General features: G+C 39.1%; 1 protein-coding gene across 2 annotated transcripts in view; it reads left to right on the top strand.

The window, feature by feature from the left end:
- The window catches only part of SLC9A9 (solute carrier family 9 member A9), a 581,917-nt gene that overhangs the window by 357,876 nt on the left and 198,347 nt on the right, over positions 1-25,694 (top strand). For both annotated transcript variants that reach the window (XM_019024708.4, XM_055383461.2), the window contains exon 12: positions 23,148-23,301. In XM_019024708.4, coding sequence (XP_018880253.1) covers positions 23,148-23,301 — 154 coding nt within the window. The remainder of the gene's footprint in view (positions 1-23,147; positions 23,302-25,694) is intronic.

The following is a 25,694-nucleotide window of genomic DNA, read 5'->3' as shown; positions in this document are numbered from 1 at the left end:
ATATCACATTTTACTTATCTATTCATCTATCAGTGGACACCTGGGTTCCTTTCACATGTTAGCTATTGTGAACAATGCTGCTGTAAACATGGGTACACAGACACCTCTTCAAAACCTGTCTGTGAATTCTTTTCAATATATACCCAGAAGTAGAATTGCTGGGTCATATAGTAATTCTATTTTGAATGTTCTGAGAAGCTGCCATACTGTGTTTTAATGTAACTTTACCATTTTATATTTCTACCAACAGTGCCCAAATGTTCTTATTTCTCCACATTCTGGCCAAAAATTATTTTCTGTTTCTTTTTCTTATGGTAGTCATCCCAATGGGTATGAAGTAATAGCTCATTGCTCTTTTGATTTGCATTGCCTTCATTAATAGTGATGCTAAGCATTTTTTCATGAGCTTACTAGCCATTTGTGTATTTTCTTTGGAGAAACTTCTATTCAAGTCTTAAGCTATTTTTTAAATGGGGTCTTTTGTCATAGAGTTATAGGCATTTTCTATTTCCTGAATACTGATCCTTTATCAGACATATCATTTGCAAATATCTTCTTCCATTCCATGAGCTGCCTTTTTTACTGTTTACATTGTATTTTGATGTACAATATTTTTTAAAATTTTCAAGAAATTTAATTTGTCTATTTTTTCTTTTGTTGCCTGTGCTTTTAGAGTCCTAGCTAAGAAATTATTGCCAAATCCAATGTTGTGACATTTTTGTCCTATTCTTTTTCTAAGAGTTTTATAGTTTTAGGCCTTACATTTAAGTTTTTTATCCATTTGAGTTAATTTTTATATCTGACATTGCTTTGATTACTGTAGCTTTATTGTAAGTTTTGAAATTTGGAAATATGGGTCTTTCCGCTTTGTACTTTTTCAAGATTGTTTTGGTTATTTGGGGCCTCTTAAGTATCTGTATTAATTTGAGGATAGGTTTTACTATTTCTTTTAAAATGTCATTGGGATTTTGATAGGGACTGCATTGAATTTGCGGATTACTTTGGGTTGTATTAACATCTTAACAATATTAAGTCTCCTAATCCATAGGCATAGGATGTTTCCCTTTATTTATTTCTTCTTTGATTTATTTCAGTAATGTTTCGTAGTTTTCACTGTACAAGTCTTTCACCTCCTTGGTTAAGTTAATTCCTAAGTATTTTAATATTTTTGTTGCTATTGTGAATGGAATTATTTTCATAATTTTAATTTTCGATTGTTCACTGTGAGTGTATAAAAATGCAATTGATTTTTGCATGTTGACTTTATGTCTTGCTACTTGGCTTAATTCATTTATTAGGTTTAACAGGTTTTTTGTGAAATCTTTAGGAAATTCTACATATAAAATTATATTATCTGTAAACAGAGATAATTTTACTTCTTTTTCAGTTTGAATACCTTTATTTTTTTCTCATGATTAATTGCTCTGGCTAGAATTTCTAGTATAATGTTAAATAGAAGTGGTCAAAGTGGGCATTTTTGTCTTATTCCTGACCTTAGAGTAAAAGACTTTAGTCTTTCACCATTGAGTATGATATTTGCTTTTATTTTATATACAGCTTTTATTATGTTAAGATAGTTTCCTTCTATTCCTAGTTGGTTGTTTTTTTTATCATGAAATGTTAAATTTTATCAAATGATGTTTCTGCATCAATTGAGATGATCATGTACTTTTCTCCTTCATGCTGTTAATGTGGTGTATTACACTCATTGATTTTTGCGTGTTGTACACAACATTGCATTCCAGGAACAAATCTCACTTGGTCATGGTGTATAGTTCTTTTAATATGCTACTGAATTCAATTTGCTAGTATTTTGTTGAGAATTTTGCATTTATGTTCATAAGGAATAGCAGTCTGTGGTTTTCTTATTGTGTCTTTCTCTGACTTTGATATCAAAGTAATGCCGGCTTTATGGAGTGAGATAAGAAATGCTTCCTCCTCTTCAGGTTTTTGGAAAAGTTTGTGAAGGATTGGTATTAGTTTCTCTTTAAATGTTTGGCAGAAATCACCTGTGAAACCATGAAGTCCGGAGCTTTTCTTTGTGAGGAGATTTTTGATTACTGATTGAATCTTCTTATTAGTTGTAGGTCTAATTCAGATTTTTCATTTCTTCATGCTTTAATCTTGGCAAGCTTTGTATTTCTAGGAAGGTATCCATTTCATATAGATTATTCAATTTGTTAGCATAAAATTGTTCATAGTGCTCTCTTATTATTCTCTAATTCTTGTTATTGCTCTAGAATTGGTAGTAAAGTCACCACTATTATTTCTAATTTTAGTAACTTGAGTCTTCTCTCTTTTTTCTTAGTCCATCTAGTTAAAGGTTTGTCAGTTTTATTGATCTTTCCAAAGAAACATTTTTTGTTTCATTTATTTTTTCTATTATTTTTCTATTCTCTATTCTATTTATCTCTAATATTTATTCTTTCCTTTCTTCTAGCTCTGGGTTTAATTTGTTTTTCTTTTTCTTGTTTATTTAAGTTGTGAAGTTAGGTTGTTGGGTTCTTGATTTGAGATTGTTCTTGTTTTTTAATGTAAGTGTTTAAAGTAAGTCTTAGCACTGTTTTCACTATGTCTTATAAGTTTGGGTATGTTGTGTTTTCTTTTCATTCACCTCTTAGTATTTTCTAATTTTTCTTCTGATTTTATTCTTGATCCATTGATTATTTAAAAGTATGTTATTTAATTTACATATATGCATGAATTTTCCAGTTTTACATCTGTTATTGATTTCTAACTTCCACTGTTGTCCTATCTTTTTAATCTATTAGGAAGTCTTAATGTGTTCCCTAATGTATGATCTATCCTGGAAAATGTCTCATGTGCACTTGAGAAGACTGTGTATGTTGTCGTCGTTGGGTAGATTGTTCTGTATATGTCTGTTAGATCTAGTTGGTTTATCATACTGTTTTCTATTCCCTTACTTATATTCTATCTGGCTATTATGTTCATTATTGAGAGTGGTATATTTAAGTCTCCAACTATTATTGTAGAATTGTCTATTTCTCCATTAAATTTTGTCAGTTTTTCCTTCATATGTTATGGTGGTCTGTCATTAGGTATGTAAATGTTTATAATTGTTTATAATTGTTATATCTTCTTGCAGTACTGGAACTTTTATTAATCTTTGTCTTCTGTAAATGTTTTTAACTTAAAATCTATTTTGTCTGATATTAGTATAGCTACTCCCTTCAGTTTTTTGGTCAGTATTTGCATGGAATATCTTTTTCTAGCCTTTTACTCTCATCTGTTTGTGTCATTGGACCTAAAATCAGTCTCCTTAGACAGCATATAGCTGGATCATATGTTTTCATCCATTCTGCCAAACTTGTCTTTTGATTAGAGTGTTTAATACATTTACATTTAAAGTAATTACTGGTAAGAAAGAGGTTCTGTCATTTTGAAATATATTTTCTATATACCTTACAGCATTCTTGTCCCTCATTTACTGCACTACTGCCTTTTGTGTTTAGTTGATTCTTTGCAGTGAAATGTTTAAATTCCTTTATTCCTTTCTTTTGTATATATTCTATAGCTATTTTCTTTGTGGTTACCATGGAGATTACACTTAAGATCCTAAAGCTATAACATTCTGATTTAAATTTACCCCAGCTTAACATGAAAGACATACAATAACTCTGCCTCCTTTACAATTCTGTCCCCACCCCTTTTGGCTGTTGATGTTACAGAATTATATCTTTATACATTGTGTTCCCAAAAATACAAACTAATAATTCTTTAATATGCCTTAATCTCTTAAATTATGTAGAAAATAAACTGTGGAGTTATAAACCAAAGTTATAATAATATTAGTGCTTATCCTGATAATTTTTTTAATGTATTCATCTCTTAAATCACATAGAAAAGAAAAAGTGAAGTTACAAACCATGCAATAATACTAGCTTTTTATTTGTCCATGGATTTACCTTTACTGAGTTCTCTGTTTCTTCATATGGCTCAAGTTACTACTTAGTATTATTTCATTTCACCCTGCAGGACTCTCTTGAGGGATTTCTTAAAGGATAGGTTCAATGATAATGAAACCTCCCCAACTTTTGTTTACTTGGGAATGCCTTAATTTCTCCCTCACTTTTGAAGGACAGTTTTGCCACATATAGAAATCTTGGTTGACAAGTGGTTTTTGTTTTTGTTTTTGTTTTTTATTTTTTTCTTTTAGCGTTTTGACTATATCAGCTTACTGCCTTCTGACCTCCAAAGTTTCTGATGAGAAATCTGCTGGTAATCTTGTTAAGGATCCCTTATATGTGTGAGTCCCTTCTCCCTTGGTACTTTCAACATTCTTTAAAAACTTTGAAAGTGTTTCAGTCCGCATGTCTTTGAGTTCATCTACTTGGAGTTCATGAAGCTTCTTGGGTGTTTATATTCATGTCTCTCTCTTTATTGGTATTTCCTTTTTGTTCATATATCTTTTTCTTTTTAACTTTCTCAACATATTCTTTTTAGTTCTTCAAGCATCTTTAAGACAGTTGTTTTGAAGTCCGCTTAAAAGTCTTAAGTCTTTGTCTAGTATATCTGCCATCAGGTCTTTTTCAGGGATAGTTTCTGTTATTTTTTTTTTACTTTGAATGGCCATACTTTCCTGTTTCTCTGTATACCTTGTGATTTTTTGTTAAAAACTTGACATTTGAGTCTAATATTATGGTAACTCTGGAAAGTAAATTTCCCCTTTCCCAGGGTTTGCTGGATTTGGGTTTTTGTTTGTTTGTTTGTTTATTGTTGTTGATTTTGTTGTTGTAGACTGTCTCTGTTCTGGGAATCAGCCTGAGATATAAACATAAGGTCTCCTCAGGTCTTTTCTAAGCCCATGCCTTTCCTTGGGCTTGCAAAGTCACCTCCTAATTTCTCTGTGTATGTAGTTATTTTTTAATGACCTAATCTTTAATGTCAGGCCCCCAAAAGGAGAAAAAGAAAATCGAAGGTGAAAAAAATTAAAAGGGTGCTGGCCCTTTAAATCTCCTGACAATCACTACAGCCGAGGGGAGGAGCTTCCCAGTAAGGGGAGGTGCAACAACAATGGTGGCGATTTTGTCTGCATCTCTTTGATCAGAACCAGCATCAGTGATCAGAACACAGATTTTTGATATTTGGAGAACAGAGTCCTTTTTGCTCACCCCGGCTCCTGCAAACTGCTTGCAAGCTGCTCCAGGAACACTTGGCACAGCTGCCTGCCACAGGGCTGAAGGGTGAAGGTTGGAAGACTTGCTACTATGCTAAGAACTATAATTGACCAAAATAAACCACAATTACTTCCCAAGCCTTCTCCTAGAAGTTGCAATCCTTCAATATACTCCAGAATTCCAAAATAGTTACATCATACAAATTCTGCCAGTGTAATAGTTGTCTAGGTAGGGAAACAAATTTCTGGTACTTCCTACTCTACCATGTTCCTAGCATCCTATTATTGGTCTCTTTTTACAGATTAAAAAATAATAGCAATGAGACATGGGGAGTTTGTGTATCTTGCTCACAATCTCTTAACCCTGAGTTGAACCCAGGCCTCTCGACTTTGAACTTAGAAACTTCTCATCTACATGACACAACCTCAGATTTACCTTCAAAGTCATGAGAACAAAAGTTAAATCAAAATCATGTCCTTTCTAATCCAGGCCAACCCCAGCATGTCTAACATGTCCCTCATGCAAACCTGACCCCCATCCAGTTCACAACAAAGCCAATATGTGGACAACACCCGCTCCCAGCCCTAGGCTCAGGATCTTCTCTGCACCTATTGACCCCCATCAGGTATCAGGTGACGTATCAGGTGAGGTCATCACACGCAGGGTGGTATTTTTCTTCAAAAGAGAATGCTCCAGACTCAGCTTTGATTTTCTGCATGAATTCTGATAGCTATACATTACTTAGGTCCTAAAGTTTTAAATACATTTGCCAGAAGACAAAGCACTTGAAAGGTCAACTTAAGGTAACATAAGCCAGAGGAGAAGGTTAACAAAATAGATCAAACAACACACTGTCTGGCCTTTTCTGGGTGTGTGAGAGCAAAACCCACTCAACCCAGAAGAAAAAGCCAATCCCCTTAAAGAATATTTGATTATAAATATAGTTTAATGTTTCTTAATTATGACTAGAGTATTTTTTCATCCAATAAGAGAATGACTTTAGTAGCCCTCTGACACAATCTAGTTGGCCTGCTTCATGAATAAGTTTAGATGAAGCCTTTCTTCACATAGCTCAAAACATTTTGCAAAGAGTTCTTTGGAGAAGGTAAACAATGACACTCAGTCTAAAAAAGGAGTGTGAATTTATTTCTATATTTCCTCATTCACAGTCATCCAGATAGTCATTCATTCAGCAGACATTTATTGATGCACTTTCTTGGGTAGGTATTTGTGTGAACAAGACAAAGATGAGGGCCCTGCCCTTAAGAGAAAGCTGGGTTTGGCTCAAGTTTGATTCAGTAAGACAGCACACCTCAGGGGTTCAAAGACCAAATAAGAACCTAAAATTTCTGTCTTGGTCAGTGACACCTACCATATGATAAATGCTTGTCCATTTTCTTTACCCTCAACTTCTTAATGCCTTTCTGGCACTGGGCAGAGAAGCTTTCCAAGCAGAAGTGGATTCTCTGTGAAGTTAATAAACTTAAGCTTTAGGATCCCTTTCACATGGCCCTGTCCAAGATCCTGAGAGGAGCCCTACCAGTGTGTTCTGATGAGCATATAAAGTTTGCATAAGTAAGATATTTTGTATTATTTTTCTTTAAAAAGACCTCAAAATTTTTAAGCTTCAGGCCCCACAAAACCTGAGGCAGACCTGCCTCCAAATCTGGATGCACCTGGAGGTGACAGTTTAAGAAAGATTTAGCTACTTCTGACTCATCTCATGGTGCTGAGAAAGGCCTTTAGTGAGCATTGAAGCAAGAGCTTGAAGCTGTGTAGATGGATCCAGTTCAGTAATGTTTTTGAGTAAAGCTCACATTGTTCATGGATGACCCTACTGCCACACTCCACCCCCACCTCCACCCATTACCTCTAAAGCCAATGAAACTGAATGAAGTGACTGTCAGGGTCCACACTGAATTTCTCACCTGGCATGAATCCCACCTGATTTATTTTCTGTAGACTAATCGTCTACACACATGACGCCTAGGAACATGAAAATGCCACTTGGGTGTCAAGGTCAGGAATCTGTCTCCTCTGTCTTGAGAAGTTTTTAATAATGCGAATTCTGATCTTGGTGTCTCCCATGCAGTTAAGAGTTGATTAGGGGAGCTTACCCTGAGACATTTTTAAGACCTTCTTTAAATTCAAGGCCAGGAGGTCATAACTGCTCTGCTATATCGTGTGACACTCAGCACAAAGGGCTTAAGAGGAATGCTAAGCTCCCCTGAAACTGTTCCTGTTGCTCTTGAGCATAGCCCTAGTTAATGCCACGAGTGAACAGCCCCGCCTCAGCTCTCAGTTCCCTTGAAACCAAAAAGGCAACACTCTGTTGTTTAAATTAAAGGAGGAGATGTGCTTTGCACAAATTAGCTTTCCTATTGATGTGGTGCATATTACAAAGATCAGTCCACTTGTTTTAACTCAAATCTATGTGCTGCAATTTTTATTTAATTTAAAACTAAATAAGAACCAGGAGTTGCTGGAAGGAGGGGAAATGCCAAGCCCAACTTAGCCCTGGCAGCCTTCCTGAAACCACTGTGACTTGGGTACTGTGAACTACTGAGCTAAAGAGCCAGGGTGCGGAGCTGCTGAGCTTGTCTAACAAGGAGGGAGTTTAGGAAAGCACCTGGGAAGGTTGTAGGAGCCACATGATATGTCAGCGAACACTGTTTCTCGAATTCATTGACTTCTGCTGCACTTTTGAGAAGGCGTTGAAACCCCAATATGTCCTATCACAAAAACTACGAGAAGTTTTAACCGGTAAAATGTCACCACAGTACATGGATTTATATAAAACTTCATCCATGAGCTCACATAACCATGAAACAGCAGCACTAACTGTTGCCAGGCTGTGCTATTAATGTTCCTGACTCATTTTGTTGTGCACTAGCACTCGTTCACATTCAAATAGCTGCTGACACCAAAGGATTAAGAAAAAGGCATGGAAGACAAACTTTAAGAAAATTTTTTCATAAACATGTATTTTTTTTCCCCTCTCAATTGTGAAAAGGCCGCCATTGCTACTCAAGTTTTGTGGAGCACTGTTCTGCAGCTCATGGAACCCCAGTGTTCTATAGAAGCACAGTTTTTAAGAGCCCCTGCCAAGGTGTAGACCACCTTTCCCAGTGTCTTTTGGGTGACCAACTGATCAAGCCATGGTGAGAATCCAATTTGACACTTTGATCCCAAAGTGACCTTATCCAGCAGACATCAATGACAGCCAGAAAGGAAACATAAATGGAACTCAAGTGAAGAACCAAGGTCATTGTTTCAGCAGTGCCTAGAAATAAGAATCCATGTCTATGACTATCCAGGCTAATGGAACTCCATTAAGCTACCAGGACCGTCCCACAGTAATTACCAGTCCCCATGTAAAGGGGACACTTCCATGCTGTCTTGATCCTTGATATCCAAAAGTGTGGTCCTTAGGCCAGCAGCTATGGCATCCCTTAGAAGCTTATTAGAAGCCCTGAATCCAAATCTGCATTCTAACAGATCCCTAGGTAATTCATGTGCACATGGAAGTTAGAGAAGCATGTTTCAGAACATAATCTCAATTCATGGTTTTTCTTCTGAACCTCTCTCTTCAATACATTTCTCCCATCTCATTCTGTTTGGCTTTAGACCCTCCTAGATGCCAGCCTTGCCTCTTGTTCTTCCATTTGCCATCTGATCAGCATAATGCTGCTTATCTAGTTATTGAATTTCTTGTGGTTCCTTCAGCATGCTAAGGTCTTCCTCCCTATTCACTCAGGCTGTCCTTATGCCTGGAACCCTTTCCACATCCACCCACCCTCACTCACTTTATTTGTTTCATTCTTTAGATCTCAGTTTAGACATCCCTTCTGATAAGAAGCCTTTGTAACTTCTCTGGTCTGGGTTTGTATCATTCTCATCTGTTTCCATAGCACCCAATACTTCTCCTCCCCTAGTAGTCATCAAGCTGTACCATGATTTTTAGTTTGCCTGCCCATACTCCCTCTAGACTGGAAGCTTAGTGAATCCAAAATGCTTATCTCTACACCTAAGCACCCAGCATGCTACTTGAAGGTGAGTAGGCTTCTATAAATATTTGGTATATAAATAGGTGAATGAATGATATACCCAACTATAGTTGTACATTTCACTCAGTCAAGAATCAGGCTAAACTCAACTTCAGCTTAGGAAAAAATATTTCTTTAAATTTATCTACAAGAGTTAGCTGAGAGTCTGGGCTCCTCTAAAAGCTGGACTTTTCTTTCCTTCCCTCCCTTGATTTAGCCCATTTGTTACCATCACACTGTCAGAAATCCTTTGTCCAAACTTACCTCTTTGCAGCCCCTTTGCCTAGAGTCCAGTGTTCTTTTACCTTCCCATGCTACATCTCCTTCCTACCCTAGGCATATTTGTGTCTTTAATTATGCCACTGCCTCTTCCTCACCAGTACAAGGCCACTAACAAGCTAACAGGGCAGAGGTCAGGACTTTCTCCATTTAAGAAGATGAACTTCCACCAAGCCCTCATCTCTCCCAGGTGGTGCCCCATGCAGCTTGGAGCAGGCATTAGTGAGCAAAGCTATGGGAGTAGGTCTTCTGAGGTCTCCAGATGGGATAGGGTTAACCAGCTTATGCAGGAAATGAGCCACAAAAAAAATGTTTTAACAACTGTGTCAAGCAATCACAAGGAAAAGTCATCTTGGATAATGAATAACCACAAGCAGCATTGCTGTGACGAAGCAGACAAGTATAGTAGACCCATATGAATTGCAGATCCCATTAAGTCCTCACAGTCTCCAATGCTGAGAAAAGGTTATGTGATTATGATGAATTCAGAATATCTGAGAAATAGCTTAGAACTGTGGCCTGCCCCATACACTTGTTTTCTCCCATTATTAAGTCCAAGCATTATCATTCTTCACTTTGCTCCAGAATAAATTTACGATAAAAATTACCTGCTCTTGCATTTTTAACCAGCCAGTTAGGTTTTGCTATTTGGCACACCACAATATTTTTTAGATGGGAACTACTGTTTTGATGAAGTACAGTGAATTCAGGCTTTGAAGCTGGCTCAGCCACCTGGAACTGTGTGATTAATCCCATTCAAACCTCAGTGCCCTAGGCTGTAAAATGGGGATATTAATACTTACCTTAAATGGTCAGTGTTGAAAACTAAACTAGAATCTACATGTAAAATATGCCTGGCACAGGGACTACCACCTAGGAGATACTCACAATGGGAGTTTCTTTTACTTTGTTTAACCACCAGAGATGACAAGACAGCCTTTAGTGCTTTCATAGAGATAGGACACGATCTCACACCTGGTGTCATGAAAACATTCTATCAGAGACTGAGAGTTTTATTCCAAAGAAGGTTTGACTGTCAAATCACTGCTGAGGACAGCCTGAGGTAAAAGCTAAGGGTTAGTGACATCCCTGTAGAAGACAAAGGCCCATGGCTCCTGCTCTCCTCCCTCCATTTAAGGACAATCATTAGTGACATCCCTGTAAAAGACAAAGGCCCATGGCTCCTGCTCTCTTCCCTCCATTTAAGGACAATCATTGATATTTTACTTTTAGTTCCAGCAGTGACTTACTCCTGGCATCAATACATGAAACAAAACATGTAACTCAAGCCTGGCATGTTGGCTCACACCTATAATCCCAGCACTTCAGGAGGCTAAAGCGGGAGGATTGCTTGAGGCCAGGAGTTTGAGACCAGCCTGGGCAACAAAACAAGACCCCATCTCTACAAAAAAAAATTTTTTTTAATTAGGCAGGGGAGGTGGTGCTCACCTGTGCTCCCAGCTACTCAGGAGGCTGAGGTTGGGAAGACCACTTGAGCCCAGGAGTGGGAGGCTGCAGTGAACTATGATCACACACTGCACTCCAGCCTGGGCAAGAGTGAGACCCTGTCTCTAAAAATAAAAATAAACAAATAAAAAATGTTGCGACTCAAAATACCAGTTACTGTGAGTAAAATATATTGTGCCCCCACCCCAACAAGTTCACACATATAAATTGTCACAATCTACTCAGACATTTATTGAGTGTGAAACACTAGCGAGATCTTGTGGATAATCAGACTGTCCTACGTATTGAGGTGGTGCAGACAACAGGAACATGCCAGCCTCTGAGAGAACTGAGTAATAAAAGGAGACAGTCCAGAATGTATGTCACCTCTCCCTGTGTTCAGGAGCCTTCTGTGTACATTTAGATTTTTAGGATATCCAAAGTGTCACAGATATCACAAGTATCTGATAGTTTTAACCAAATTAACATGTCCACAGAGGCAAACAAATGGACTACATTATTTTCCCTGTATTCTGCCTGAATTTATTTATTAATTGCTTGCTTGTGTTGGCATTGGGTAGATGAAACCTTAGAAAACTATTAACACAAGCAAACCATGTTCAAAAAATTAGTCTATCTGTGCAAGGCACAAATCCCTCTAATTCTGCCCTCAGGTTTTGTGGATAGAGTTCAAAAGAAGTCAATAAGATTGACTCAAATAAATTATATGTGCAAATAAGCAAGAAGCAGTTACACTTTAAAATGCCTTGTGCTAAGTATCCATCCATAGGGTCATTAAGGAATTTAAGAATTTTCATCATTAGTTCTGATATATTGGAGAGGTTCAAATGCTGCTTTGTCAGCCAAGTCCTTCCCAGACTGACCAAGCCTCTGTGAGTAGGGCAGGATCCTAGCCCCACCTCCCAGCCTCCTGCTGACTCTGCCTGGAAGACTGCTCCAGAAGCACCTTCGAGAACTGGGGGTTCCATGTGAGGGAAGGAGGAGACCCCAGGGCAAGTGTGTGCCCTGTCTGTCATTCACAGGCTTCCCCTCCTTTTAGAGTAACCTGGTCACTCGCACCACCTTTCCTACAGTGGCTGAAACATTTCACTGCACTTTCTTGAAGCTGTTTTAAATGCCACAAGTCGAAGTGAAAGCATGTGTGTTAACAAGTATTTAAAATGCACTCCTCTCAGGAAGGATTGTGAGGTACCCTTCCTTAACAGATTTCTTCCAATTGCCTTCTTCCTGGCATGAAGCTCATTCTGGCTGCCCAAGGAGATGGAAGTTTCCACTGGAGAGTCAAAAACATCACTTTAGATTAGGGTGGCTTGGGGAGAACTTGGAGCCAAATGAAGGCCCCAAGTGCCAGTGATGCTGGAGAAAGGGGCAGAGCTAGAGCGAGAGAAAGCCACGGAAAGTTAGGGAGTGGGCAAGAGGCTGAACACCTGCTGAACACATTGCCTGGGATTGACCCTTTGCCTAGGGAAGCCGAAGGAGATTTTCTTCAACTGTCCTTAGATCTCACATTCTTACTCTAACTATGATTTTTGTGCTTTGTCACAGGTGAGTCAATAGGGATAACCTGGGATAGGTGCTCTCCCAGCACCTGCTTCCTCAGCTGTTAAAAAATATTCTGTGATTCTACAGAGACACATTGCATAGGCAGATGCAGAACCATAGGATAATATAAGCTTCTGTGACACACAGACTCCCAAAATTCAACAGTTTAATCACAGTAGCCATTGCTTTCTGGCTCATGTCACAAGCCAGGGTTGATGTTAACATGGAACTGGGTGGGGTTGGGGGGATGCCCCTCCTAAAGACGGTGATTCAAATATAACAAGGCTGCTTCCATCTTACGACTTCAGAACTCCCTAAGACAAGCATTCTAGAAGTGTGGTTCATGGAGCAGCAGTCTTGGCATCACCTGGCAGCTTGTCAGAAATGCAGCTTCTCAGACCTACCACGAACTTCCTGAGTCAGACACTCTCAGAATAGAGCCCTGAAATCTGGGTGGCGGGAGGGGGCGGGGGGGGGGGGTGGAGCGGGGGTGGGGGGGCGGGAAATTGAAGAAGCCCTTCAGGTGATTTTGATATAGCTTATGTTTGGGAACCACTTCATGATTTATATGGAGCTGGTGAAAGGAGAAAGAAAGCCGAGGATAAGAAGCTGCTGCTTAAAAGCCTTGGACCAGAAGTGACTCACACCATTTCTGCTCTCATTTTACTGGTCAGAACCAGTCACATGGCTGTACCTAGCTGCAAGAGCTGCTATAGAAAATATAGTTTATGCAGTTATAACAGTACATCATGGACTATATAAGAATAGATTTTGGTGGATAGATAGCCATATTTGCCAAAATACCCCTCTGCAGTAGGAATATTGTCATTATTTATAATGTCACAGGGGAAAAAGCAATTCCAGATCCAAATTGGAAACTTATGCTAGGTTTCCTCAACCCCAGCAACTATGGACATTTGGGGCAGATAATTCTTTGTTGTGGAGACTGTCTTGAACATTGCAGAAGGTTTAACAGCATCCCTGGCTTCTACCAACTGGAAAATAGTAGCACCTTTGCCTCCCCACTCCTCCCTCCTACTTTGTGGACAATGAGAACTATCTCCAGACAGTGCCATATATTCCCTAGCGATCAAAATCACTCCAGTTAAAAGAAAACACTGACCTAAACAGAAAATTGATAAATTGATCTTTGGAACACAAGCTGCCCATAAGTTGGGTACTACTCCCAGAATGTTGACTTTCTTCCGATCTATGTTAGCCTTTCTCTTGAAACTCTCTGTTGAAGATTTCATCTAGTAATGAGGATTATTCTGATTATTCCGCAGTTTACTATTACATCCATCTTACCCACGTAAAAACAAACTTCCAAAGCCAGAGGCATCTATGCTTGTTGACTTCAGAGTTGTGACAGAGCTAATCCTATTTACAATTACCCTTTCTGGCTACCCAGGGCTTCTAAAAACAAACTTCTCTTTACATAAAAATACACAGAAGTTATATCACATTTCTTCTTAGTAGCCTTAAGTTTAAATGATTCAAATTCAGGAAGAGAGACGAGGGAAAGCTCTACTTGTCTAACACAGGCTTAGTTTCCAGAAGAACTCAATTTATTTTTGAATGCAGAAGATTTTCCTACTGAAAACAATCTGTTGGCTTCACTTCCATGTGATAAAATGATGTTGAACTGAAAATGGAACCACGTAGCAAGATTGCATTATCCTGGAACATTTTGAAATCAGACTGGCATTTTTGCTTAAAGTAGGTACCCTTTGCAAAGTCACAGGATTCCATTAGGGGTAAAAATGAAATGTAATTCAATTCTAGACCCAAACCAGGGTTTGATTTAACAGATTGATAATAAGACTGTATTAAATCTTTTAAATCAACTTCTTCAGAGTATTTGAAGTGAAAGGGGAAAAAAAGGAATTGCAATGGATTATGTCCCAAATGGAAAGACAGGCAGCAAAATAATGCATCTAAAGGACTTTTCTTTTAAAGGATAGATCCATTTATCAGGGACAGTTCTGCATCCCTGTCCATCTACTGCTCATTTTCTTTTGGGTTCCAATTGTACTTTTTTTTTTTTTGAGATGGAGTCTCGCTCTGTCACCCAGGCTGGAGTGCAGTGGCGCAACCTCAGCTCACTGCAAGCTCTGCCTCCCAGATTCACGCCATTCTCCTGCCTCAGCCTCCCGAGTACCTGGGACTACAGGCATCCGCCACCACGCCCAGCTAATTTTTTGTACTTGTAGTAGAGACGGGGTTTCACGGTGTTAGCCAGGATGGTCTCGATCTCCTGACCTCGTGATCCACCCGCCTTGGCCTCCCAAAGTGCTGGGATTACAGGAGTGAGCCACCGCACCCGGCCTCTAATTGTACTTTTAAACACAAAAATGACCTCCTCTTATCCATTCACTTATGCATTCATCCATTGCTTGCAGAGCACCTACCCTATGAGAGGTGCCATCTAGCTCTGGAAATGCCACAGCAGAGGCAGCAAACCAGAGGTCAGCTCTTACCAAGCGTACTTTCCAGCACAGAAAGACAGATCTTAAAGACCAGAACATAAACAAGATCATTTCCGATGGTGATCAGTGCAATGAAAAACAAACGGCCAGGCGCAGTGGCTCACGCCTGTAATCCCAGCACTTTGGGAGGCCGAGGCGGGTGGATCACGGAGTCAGGAAATCGAAACCATCCTGACCAACATGGTGAAACCCTGTCTCTACTAAAATACAAAAAAAAAAAAAAATGAGCCAGGCGTGGTAGTGTTTGCCTGTAGTCCCAGCTACTCGGGAGGCTGAGGCAAGGGAATCACTTGAACCCAGGAGGCGGAGGTTACAGTGAGCTGAGATCCTGCCACTGCACTCCAGCCTGGGCAACAGAGCAAGACTCTGTCTCAAAAAAAAAAAAAAAAAAAACCTGGGTGAAGGTGAGAGCACTTAGGTCTGATGGTCAGGGCAGCCTTTCTGAGGACTGAGATGATGGGCATAGCCAAGGGATGACTCAGGGGAGCACTGCAGGTGGGAAAAGCTGCAAGTACAAAGGCCTCAAGGCAAGAACAAACCTGATTCAAAATAAACTTCATCTTCCTACATTTTTCAAGCTTCCAACTATCCTCATATCTTTCCACTCTCTTCAGTAAAAGATCCTAACCTTTCCCCTGAACTCCGCACTCATATCTAATCACTCACTCAGCCTCTCTGCTTGGAAGACTAATAGGCAGCTCAGATGTAATAAAGTGGGAACGCAACCCTTGATTGCCCTTATACACCCAGACATGCTCTTCCCCTGGGCTTCCCCAGTTCTTCCAGGGCTGAGTTCTCCTCTCATACCCCTCATCTGACCCATCAACAAACATCAGCCTTTGACATACATTCAGCACCTGCCACGCTATCATCAGTGGTCTGATCTGCATTCACTTTTCGCCTGGACTAACAAGGCAGCCTCCTCACTGGCCTCCTATCAGCAGCCTGTTTTCCTATCAGAGTCAGAGTTTTTAAGCATAGAACAGATCCTATCACTATCTTGCATTAAAACCTTCCTAAAGTTTACTATCTCAAAATAAAATTCAAAAGCCTTGCTATTCAAAAGCCCAGTATGATTTGGCTATGTCACCTCTCTGGCATTATCTCCTTCCACTGCCTCCCAGCTCCACCCTGTTTATCCTGCTCCCATCACACCAGCCTCCTTGCCACAGCTTAAGCACACCAGGCATTGGCCTGCCTCAGGATTTTGCACGTACTATTCCCGAAGCCTAGAATGATTTTCCTCCAGATACCCAGATGGCTTCTCCCTCTATTAGGTTCTCTGCTCAAATGTCACCTAACCAGAGAGGCTTTCCTAACCATGCTAACATCCCTCCCCTCACATATAAATACTCTCTGTCCCCTTACCCTACTTTGGTTTTCTTCATACCACCTGACATAATTAACCTAGAAGCACCTTTAAATTAAGGTCTTGTTTGCCACTATCACCTGGAGCCTGAATGAATTAATCAGTGAATGAATATATGAATATCACCATCCCATATCTAGAGGGCCTGAAACCACTACAGTAGTTCGATTTGAAAGCATTTACAGAGTTTTGTGTTCTGGGTATTATGAAAGACATAAGAACTATGTAAGGAGATATAACTCCAAACTTCTAAAAAATTGGGAGTCGGAGAAAAAGACCACATTAAAGTACTGATTCATTTCAGACTATGATTTAATAATACAAGTGGCATGGGCAGTATGTTTCATTAGATTTCTAAGAAAGAGAGAACAAAGTGGATTAAAGTATTCCAGGAAAACTTCATAGGAGTGGGATGAGGGAAGAAAGATCGTTCAAATGGGTGAAATTTGGAGAGGCACAAAGGAAAGGCAGAAATCCAGCACTGAAGCAAGAAATTAATGGTGAGGCCATGGCACAGAGGTGGGGATAACAGTCATTTATGGGAGGAGAGAAACCTGCCTTGCTTATGGAAGTTCTCAATGGAGAAGAGGAAGTAAACAGGAAAAGTAGGGTGGGGTTCTGAGTGAGAGGTATCTCTGGGCTGTGGGAAGCTACTGGGTTCTTCTTGCTGAGTTGAATTGTGACCTCATAAAGCTAGGTTTTGAGGAAGCTGTTCTGAGGAACATCAACAAGATGGACTGGAAGAAGAAGAGAATAGAGGCTTGAGGCCAAGACCAGAGAGTGGTTCGGGGCACAGGCAGGTTGTGAGATGGGTCTTAGGCCAAGGTGGTGCAGTGGGAAATGAGAGGAGCTGGGCTCTCCTATACCTCGTCCTCTGCTGCATCAGAATCTCTAGTCGGGATGCTGGCGTGAGTGACTACATATATTTTTAAGTTCCACGTGATTCTGATGTGCACTTCTAGTGAAAAAAAAACACAAGTCTAGTTGTAAACCTCCATTTGGAGATGAGGCAACAGAAATCTGGATGAGGTAACCTGCTTATGGTCATGCGGCCTGTGGGGCAGGCCTGAGGGCAGATACCACAACTCTTGACTCTCAAAATAAGGTTTTAAAGGATCTCAATAAATAATAAAAAGGCAGAAACTGAACTTGTAGAAACTATTCTGAAACCATTACATTAATCTAGGAGGTATCAATCACTTTTCCGTATGTAACCTGACATTATTGAAGAATCAGAAAATTCATCCATTCATTGATTTGTTGGACAAATCATTATTGAGTGCCTACTGTGTGCTTAGTATTGCTTTAGATGTCACAGCTAAACAGAACTGGCCAATTGCAAGGTAGAGTAATAAGGGCTCTGATAGGGCAAACAGGGATTGTGTTAGGAATATAACCCAGCCTAACCCAGACCCAGATGTCAGAGAAGGCTTTGTGGAGAAAATAGTGTCTCATTTGAGCTCTGAAGACAACTTGGAATTCAGTGAAGTTTTGATGAGGGTTATAGGAGAAAAGAACTGAGAAAATTTAGATGAGAAAAAAAGATTTGGGCATAGAAAATTATGTACACAAAGGTCTCTTTTGCCTCACCATTTATTTCAGTGCCTTAAATGCTGCACGTCAGTTCATGACGATGCTCACAATTTGGGCCCTCATGAGGTATAGCAATCTTTTTCCTCATCAAACTATACTTTCAAAGTATCCTCTTTTGCATCTCTAATACACCTTCTTACAGTTTACCTTTTAAAAGAGTCATGTTTGTAGGACCATGAACATTGGAACAGAGCAGCCAAACTCTGTCATTCTTGTACTGTGTCTGGGATAAAGCTTAGCATAATAGTGAGTGCTCAGGAAATGCTTTTAGTTTATTGCTTTGCACCTTAAATCAAGATGCCCTAAGAAATATTTATATTCCTGTGATTTAAGTTTAGTTATGTCTGACCTTCACCTAATCAGAACACATTTGCAAATTTGTAATTGATTAAAGGCTTCACTTTTGCCCTTTGAAGATAAACAGGAAGCTGCACATTTTCTGCAGCACGAATGCTTGCTAGAAAGCTTTCCTTGGTTCAATAGTTTTCTATTGTTATGAATAGAACATCAACATAATTAACATAAGAATCCCTTAGAGGCCAGTTTTAAATGAAACCACATTTAATTGCAGGTAATTCCTTTATTCCCCAAGGTGATGCTAAATTTCCAACTGGGCATATGAAATATGTCAAAATCTCTGCAAAGTAAACCCATTTAAAATGAAATGGTATAGTCTGTCGACCCTCAAAAGTATAAAATTATTTTGATTAGTTGGCCAAAACAAAAAGAAAAAGAAAGATAAAACCCAAAGACTCAAACTCAGAGTATCCATAAAACAATACAAAACACAAGTTTTGACAAGTTCTAGATTTCTTGAGTTTTTAAGAGACATGGTGTGTGTTTTTTGGAAATAATGTTTGGCTAAAAAGAAAATCCTAAGTCAATATTCATTTTTCATTTTTAGTATTTTGCTGGTACCCTAATAATCTATTTCAATCCTAAAATCCTCTATTGCCCAAAACCATAGCATTAAGAAGATAGGATCAATATGCCCAGAGCCTCCACATAGGAGGTAATCAATACATACACATTAAATGAATCAATGAATGAAGCATTGGTTTCACATTTATCTAGGCTCCAAATGTGTGATAAGCAACTTCAGAGTCACAAAGGATGAGTAGGACATAGACAATAGTCCACCTCGTCTGGAGTTCTACATTAGCTTCACTTTGTCCACTCGGCAGCCTCACCATTCTCAGCCCCGTGCTTCCAGTGCCGCAGTGCCGTGCGTGCCACATGTTACCAGGGCTATGGACAGATGATCCCATCTCTAAAAACACCCTGTATCTATGTTTTCTTAGGTGGTTATAACATTGAGAAGGCATCCTCTTTTCAACATCTTGGGGTTTGGCCCCGATTAACAATGTTTCTCAACCTGCCACGAGATAGTGGCTGTACTTTTCCATTTGTTTCTGAAATCTCTACATTGCATCTCCTGTAAATATAGAGTGTTCTATATATAGATATAGATTTTTTCAAAAGTCAGTATAACATATATTTGAGTATATTTTTAAACCAAGAATTGCTCATGTATAGATAATTTAGATTTAAGAGCATAGTTACCCTAGTTTAACATAATAACAATACATTATTAAACATTCTTAGTAAGATTAATGATTGCTTACCTCCTTGCCCTTAATATACAGCATGAAATAGTTGATAGTAGGCATCTTATTGCAAGTTTTAATTTTTATTCTAGTTTCTCGTCTTTGTCACAGAGACACAAAGTTAAAAAACTACAAATATTTATATCAATGAGAACTATTAATACTTAGCAACTCATTGTCTAATACTTCTAACGTTACGTACTTTGCCATGGTGCTGCTTTATGGACATTTCTATCACTATGAGCTTGAGGAAAGGAGAAATTTAAAAGTTCACTTTCTTTTTCTTTTTTTTTTTATTTTTTTATTTTTGAGCCAGAATTTCGCTCTTGTTGCCCGGGCTGGAGTACAATGGCGCGATCTCGGTTCACTGAAACCTCCGCCTCCCAGGTTCAAGCGATTCTCCTGCCTCAGCCTCCATAGTAGCTGGGATTACAGGCATCCACCATCACACCCAGCTAATTTTTTGTATTTTTAGTAGAGGCAGGGTTTTACTATGTTGGCCAGGCTGGTCTCAAACTCCTGACCTCAGGTAATCCACCATCCGCCTCAGCCTCCCAAAGTGCTGAGATTACAGGTGTGAGCCACCCCCTCTCCCAGCCGGAAAGTTCACTTTCTAGCTCCAATCTTGTACTGTGATTAAACACTGCTAGGAGCTTTACCATGACATATAAATTCTCTCCTCAGATACAGAAGTCTATTGTACGATGTTTCCTTGAGTTCTCATTCCCTAATGATCCCATTTGTATTTCCTGGTGAGAACACTATTAAAATAGTTACCAGTATTAAGGGTTATTAATATCCCCACTCTTATCCCCAGCTGGGTGTGAATGCACGAATACTTCTGGTGGGGCCTTTTCTTCTTGAGTACAGCCATCTCAAGTGTTCAGAATTTCTGATGTGTAAGAACTTTTTTATTAATATCTACCTCAAATGTTATCTTCCTTATCTATAGGCCATTTCCATGTCTACATGGAGATTTAGAATAATTTCCTTCCTCCATTACATTTTGTTCCTTGAAGGTATTTTATAATCAGAGTGCATGTTCTTCTCTCTTTCGGAGATTTCCTTGTTTCAGGCAAAACATATTAAGTCTCTCTAGTCGAATCCTGTGGATCTTGTGTTATGCCACTTGTCTCTTGAATAGTCTCAGCATGGAGGTAAGAAAGGAGCGTTATATTCTAAGTTGAGAACCTAGAAACAAAAACCAGGATGGTTATAGTTTTTCTCATTCTGCCCTGTGTCTACTTTTTAAAATTCCTTTAATGTATGAATACAGATTTAGAAATTTAGAAACCTAGATGCTATAATAAATATTATAAAAAGTGGATCATTGAGATTTTATATGTATGATTCAAACCTTTCAACAAAAATAACCAAATCACTACCTCTTTGGCTTATACTAGCTGTCGTTATAAATCTTTATTTGTCCTATTGCACAATATAACAGGGACTATAAATGTCTTGCATGTCATGTGTTACCCAAGAGAGACCTTCCATTTTAGCTCCTTTCCTTTGCTAGTTGTGCTTTTATTTACTCTTCTTCCAAGTCTATATTTCTGTTTTTATTAGTGTCATCACATTTCGATTTCAAGTTCTAGTATTTGTTTTTTGTTTGTTTGTTTGTTCGTTTGTTTATGATGAAGTCTCACTCTGTCATGCAGGCTGCAGTGCAATGGCACGATCTCGGCTCACTGCAACCTCCACCTCCCAGGTTCAAGCAATTCTCCTGCTTCAGCCTCCCAAGTAATTGGGACTATAGGTGTGTGCCACTACGCCCAGCTAATTTTTGTATTTTTAGTAGAGATGGGGTTTCACCATGTTGGCCAGGCTGGTCTCAAACTCCTGACCTCATGATCTGCCCACCTCGGCCTCCTGAAGTGCTGGGATTACAGGCGTGAACCACCATGCCCAGCCCTTCATCTTTAATACCTCTTGCAAATATATTTAATATGGATTCATTAAAATGCAATTAACATATTATTACAAAAGAAAAAGTAAAATAAGAAAAAACAGGTTTTAATATACTAGTTTAGATTATAGATTTTGTAAAACTATGTAATCATTCTGGAGTAATTTTAAATGTCATTTAATTATTTAATTTTCAGTGGTCCATAAGCTTAGTTTTCTTTGTTGTCTGACACATTTGATTTTTAAAAAGTAATTGTTCCCAGAAAGTTTCTTTTGTATATACAGCCAATATTATTCTAAAATTTTATGGAAATGCAAAATAACTAGAATAGCTAAAACAATTTTGAAAACAAGAAATAAGGTGGGCAGAATCACTCTACCCAATGTTAAGGCTTATTATATAGCTACAATAATTAAGACAGTGTGCTATTAGAAGAAGGACAGACACATAGATCAATGGAACAAAGTATAGAACTGAGAAATCGACCTACACAAATACACCCAGCTGGTTTTTGATGGAGTTCCAAAAGCAATTCAATGAAGAAGTTAAATCACCAATCTGCCAAGGAGGCAGAGAAATTGGATGACTTATATATTGCTGGTAGGAATGTAAAATGTTACAGCCACTCTGGAAAACAATTGAGTGATTTCTTAAAAACCTAAATATGCAAATACTATACTACCTAGTGATTGTACTCCTGGGTATATATCTCAGGGAAATGAAAACTTACGTTCACACAATAATCTGTATGTAAATTTTAGCATCCTTTATTGTAATAACCAAACACTGAAAACAACTCAGATACCCTTCAACAGATGTGTGGTTAAACAAACTGTAGAACACCCAGACTATGGAATATTACTCAGTAATAAAAAGGAACAACTGTCAATAATTCAGCAACCTGAATGATTATCCAGCAAATTTTGCTGGGTTAAAAAAAAGGCAATTCCAAGAGACTATATACTGCATGGTTCCATTTATATAACTGTCTTGAAATGACAAAAATTATCCTAACAGAGAATAGATTACTGGTTGTTAGGAATTAAGGAGTGAGTATGTGGGAGGGAAGTGGGTGTGGTTATAAAAGGGCAATGTGAAGGATCCTTGTGGTGATGGAAATGTTTCTGTCTCTCTCTCTCTCTCTCTCTCTCTCTCTCTCTCTCTCTCTCTTTAGAGCCAGGGTCTTACTCTGTCACCCAGACTGATGGCATAATCCTAGCTCATTGCAGCCTTGAACTCCTGGGCTTAAGTGATCCTTTCGAGTAGCTGGGACTAAAGACACATGCCACCATGCCTGGCTAATTTAAAAAAAAAATTTGTAGAGACAGGATCTTGCTTTGTTGCCCAGGCTGGTCTCGAATGCCTGACTTCATGTGATTTTCCCACTTCAACTCCCCAAAGTGCTGAGATTACAAGTGTGAGCCACTGCACCCAGCCAGAAATGTTCTTTATCTTGACTGGATCAATGTCAATATTCTGGTTGACATATTGAGCTATAGTTTTGCATGATATCATTGAGGGGAAACTGAAGAAATAGTACACAGTGTCTTTCTGTTTTATTCCTTACAACTCTTTATGAATCTATAATTATCTCAAAATAAAAAGATTAATTTAAAAAAATTGTGTCAGCAAATTGTAAAGATGAATCCATTGAAATGAAAAAGACACCTGCAAGGCATTTATTTTCTCCTTTGGTTTTTCCTGCAAGGTTTGCGAGGAGCGATCGCATTTGCCTTAGCTATTCGGAACACAGAATCTCAGCCCAAACAAATGATGTTTACCACTACGCTGCTCCTCGTGTTCTTCACTGTCTGGGTATTTGGAGGAGGAACAACCCCCATGTTGACTTGGCTTCAGATCAGGTGAGTGACACCGCCTAGCAAAGGAAATCATTATGAGGCATGGCTGCGCTGTTCAATTTCTGGTATTGCTGACTTAGTCAATAGTACAGTGGCAGGTCCTACCCTAACTTTCCCAGCAGTCAAGTTGACCTTCACTCATAAGGTGAAACAATATGACATAGTGCCAACCACACTGACTTTTCCAGGAGGCTTCCAAATCCTAGGATGATGTCCGTTTATACTCTGTCCCTAGAAATTTATTTATTCATCTATGAATTCTTCCATTCAACAATCTGTATTCAGTACAATGTGGCATACTATGGAGTTTACAAAAATAAGACACAGGTCTTGTCCTCAAGATACAATCCATTAGGATTGATACAGAAAAATCTATAATACAACGGATAAAGTGAATTTATTGTTTTTTAATTCCTCACCGCACTTACAACAGAAACAGGGACATAGGAAATGCTTAAACATACTTGCTTAGTGAGCCATATGCTTAGCCAGAGGGATGCTATAGACACAAGTTAGACACTTTCATACAGGAAAAGGGGATAAAGGCTTCAGTCAGTGGCCCTCCAGTAAGCAGTTCTGGAAGATGATTGCTATAAACCTGAAGTATGGGAGGAGCAGACAATTTGACAGAAACGGGTAGCTGGTGTCAATTGTGAAAAGGGGTAAATCTATTTTAAAGTGTGGCTGTCTTTGTTTAATGTTCTTGTGACCTGGGTCCTCATTTTCATATCCCAGAAGGTAACAACAGTGCTTTAGGTAAATCACATTTTATTTCTCAAATCTATACCTTTTGATGATCATGCAGTCCCTTCCTGACTCCTACCCATTATCTATAAGACAGATTTATACCTACTGCATTCAACACGTAAAGATCCATCTGACTAGAAAAGGACTTCCAAGAAGATTCTTACAGTCAAGAGTCTGTTATTACAGCACCTAGTATAGTGCCTGGCACACAGTAGGATTGAATATGTAATTCATGAAAAATTAAATGAATACAACCACAAATGTAAACACTTTCATTAACCATTCACTGCAGGTCTCACAAGTTTAGTATAAGAAACCTTATGCTCAAACCAGGCCAACTGGTTATGCATTAAACCAAATTCAAGGAAAAAAAGGACTTCCTGAAGTACTGTGAATATTGCTAAACACATAAAAAGGCTTTGACTAAAGGTGAATAGGGAGTGTTTTCAAATGCTTCTTGAATTACTTCCTAAGCACATAAATGTGACTTGTAATTTCTTTCACAGTGGTGGTTACCTGTAGGCTCCCATGGATGAGTACACAGATTGCATTAAACTCTATAACACTGAGTCTCCTGTGAACTGTTAGTAAGACGGTGGTGTGTTTAGGTTTCTGGAAAACAAAATTCAATAGGTAGATCCTTGCATGGAAAAATTAGGGCTTGGAAACCAAGTTAGAGGATGCTGGTCCCCACAAAATGCAAGTACTGAATACACTATTAGGTGAGTTCAAATATTCAGAACATAAAGTAGTGATGTCAGGATTTCCTTAAAGCAATAAAATATAATTTGTTTTCTACTATTTCTTTTTCTACCCCAAAAGAAGTTGTCCCCAAATCAGTAACATGTTTTATCCTAAAGTATTTATCTAACTCTCTTAAAGTGTTTTCCAAAAGCATCCACTGACTTCAAATAGGTGTCATAACTTATGCAGCCCCTTAATATCTGTTTCAGCAGAGAGAGAGTAGTATTACAGTGGGGCTTTAAACAGGTTAGGACAGTTATCCAGGTTATAGAACAAGGCCTAGTAAGAAAGGAAAGATACTGATGTGAACCATGGTATCCAGGGGTGAAGTGCCTGGTAGTCAGCCTGGCCAGTGTTATGGCAGTCTGCCAGGGGGCACAGCATGGGGCAGCCAGGTCATGGCGATGCCCCAGCAGGAACTGGCTCCAAACGGCCCAACCGGTTCATTGCCAGACTTGGCCACCGGCCAGGAGGGAGATGAGTAAAGACAGGATTGTGATGTGTTTAGGGAATTGAGCTGACGGGGTTCCAGTCTAGTGAGCAAGGTGATGATCTCAGCTGGGAACTAGAGTATAAATCTGACATCAGGGCAGAAACCCAGAGAGACCAGAGACACATTCATGAGAAAACTAAAGGGGAAAAACTGAAGTTCATAGATTTGTGGGCACCCAGGAAGTAAACCCAGACAGATAGATACAGGGCAGAAAAAGTTAAGACCAATGGCTCTCAAGCTTGAATGAACATCAGAACCACCTAGAGGGCTCATTAAAACCCACATTGCTAAGCCCCAGCCCAAGTTTCTCATCCACTAGGTCTTGGTCAAGGCCTGAGAATTTGTATTTCTACCACATCCAGGAAATGCCTCTGTTGCTGGTCCCAGGGCCACATTTTGAGAACCTCTGGTT

This window comes from Gorilla gorilla, chromosome 2, assembly GCF_029281585.2.
Source record: "Gorilla gorilla gorilla isolate KB3781 chromosome 2, NHGRI_mGorGor1-v2.1_pri, whole genome shotgun sequence".
Taxonomy (NCBI): domain Eukaryota; kingdom Metazoa; phylum Chordata; class Mammalia; order Primates; family Hominidae; genus Gorilla; species Gorilla gorilla.
This window is presented reverse-complemented; position numbering and strand designations above follow the sequence as displayed.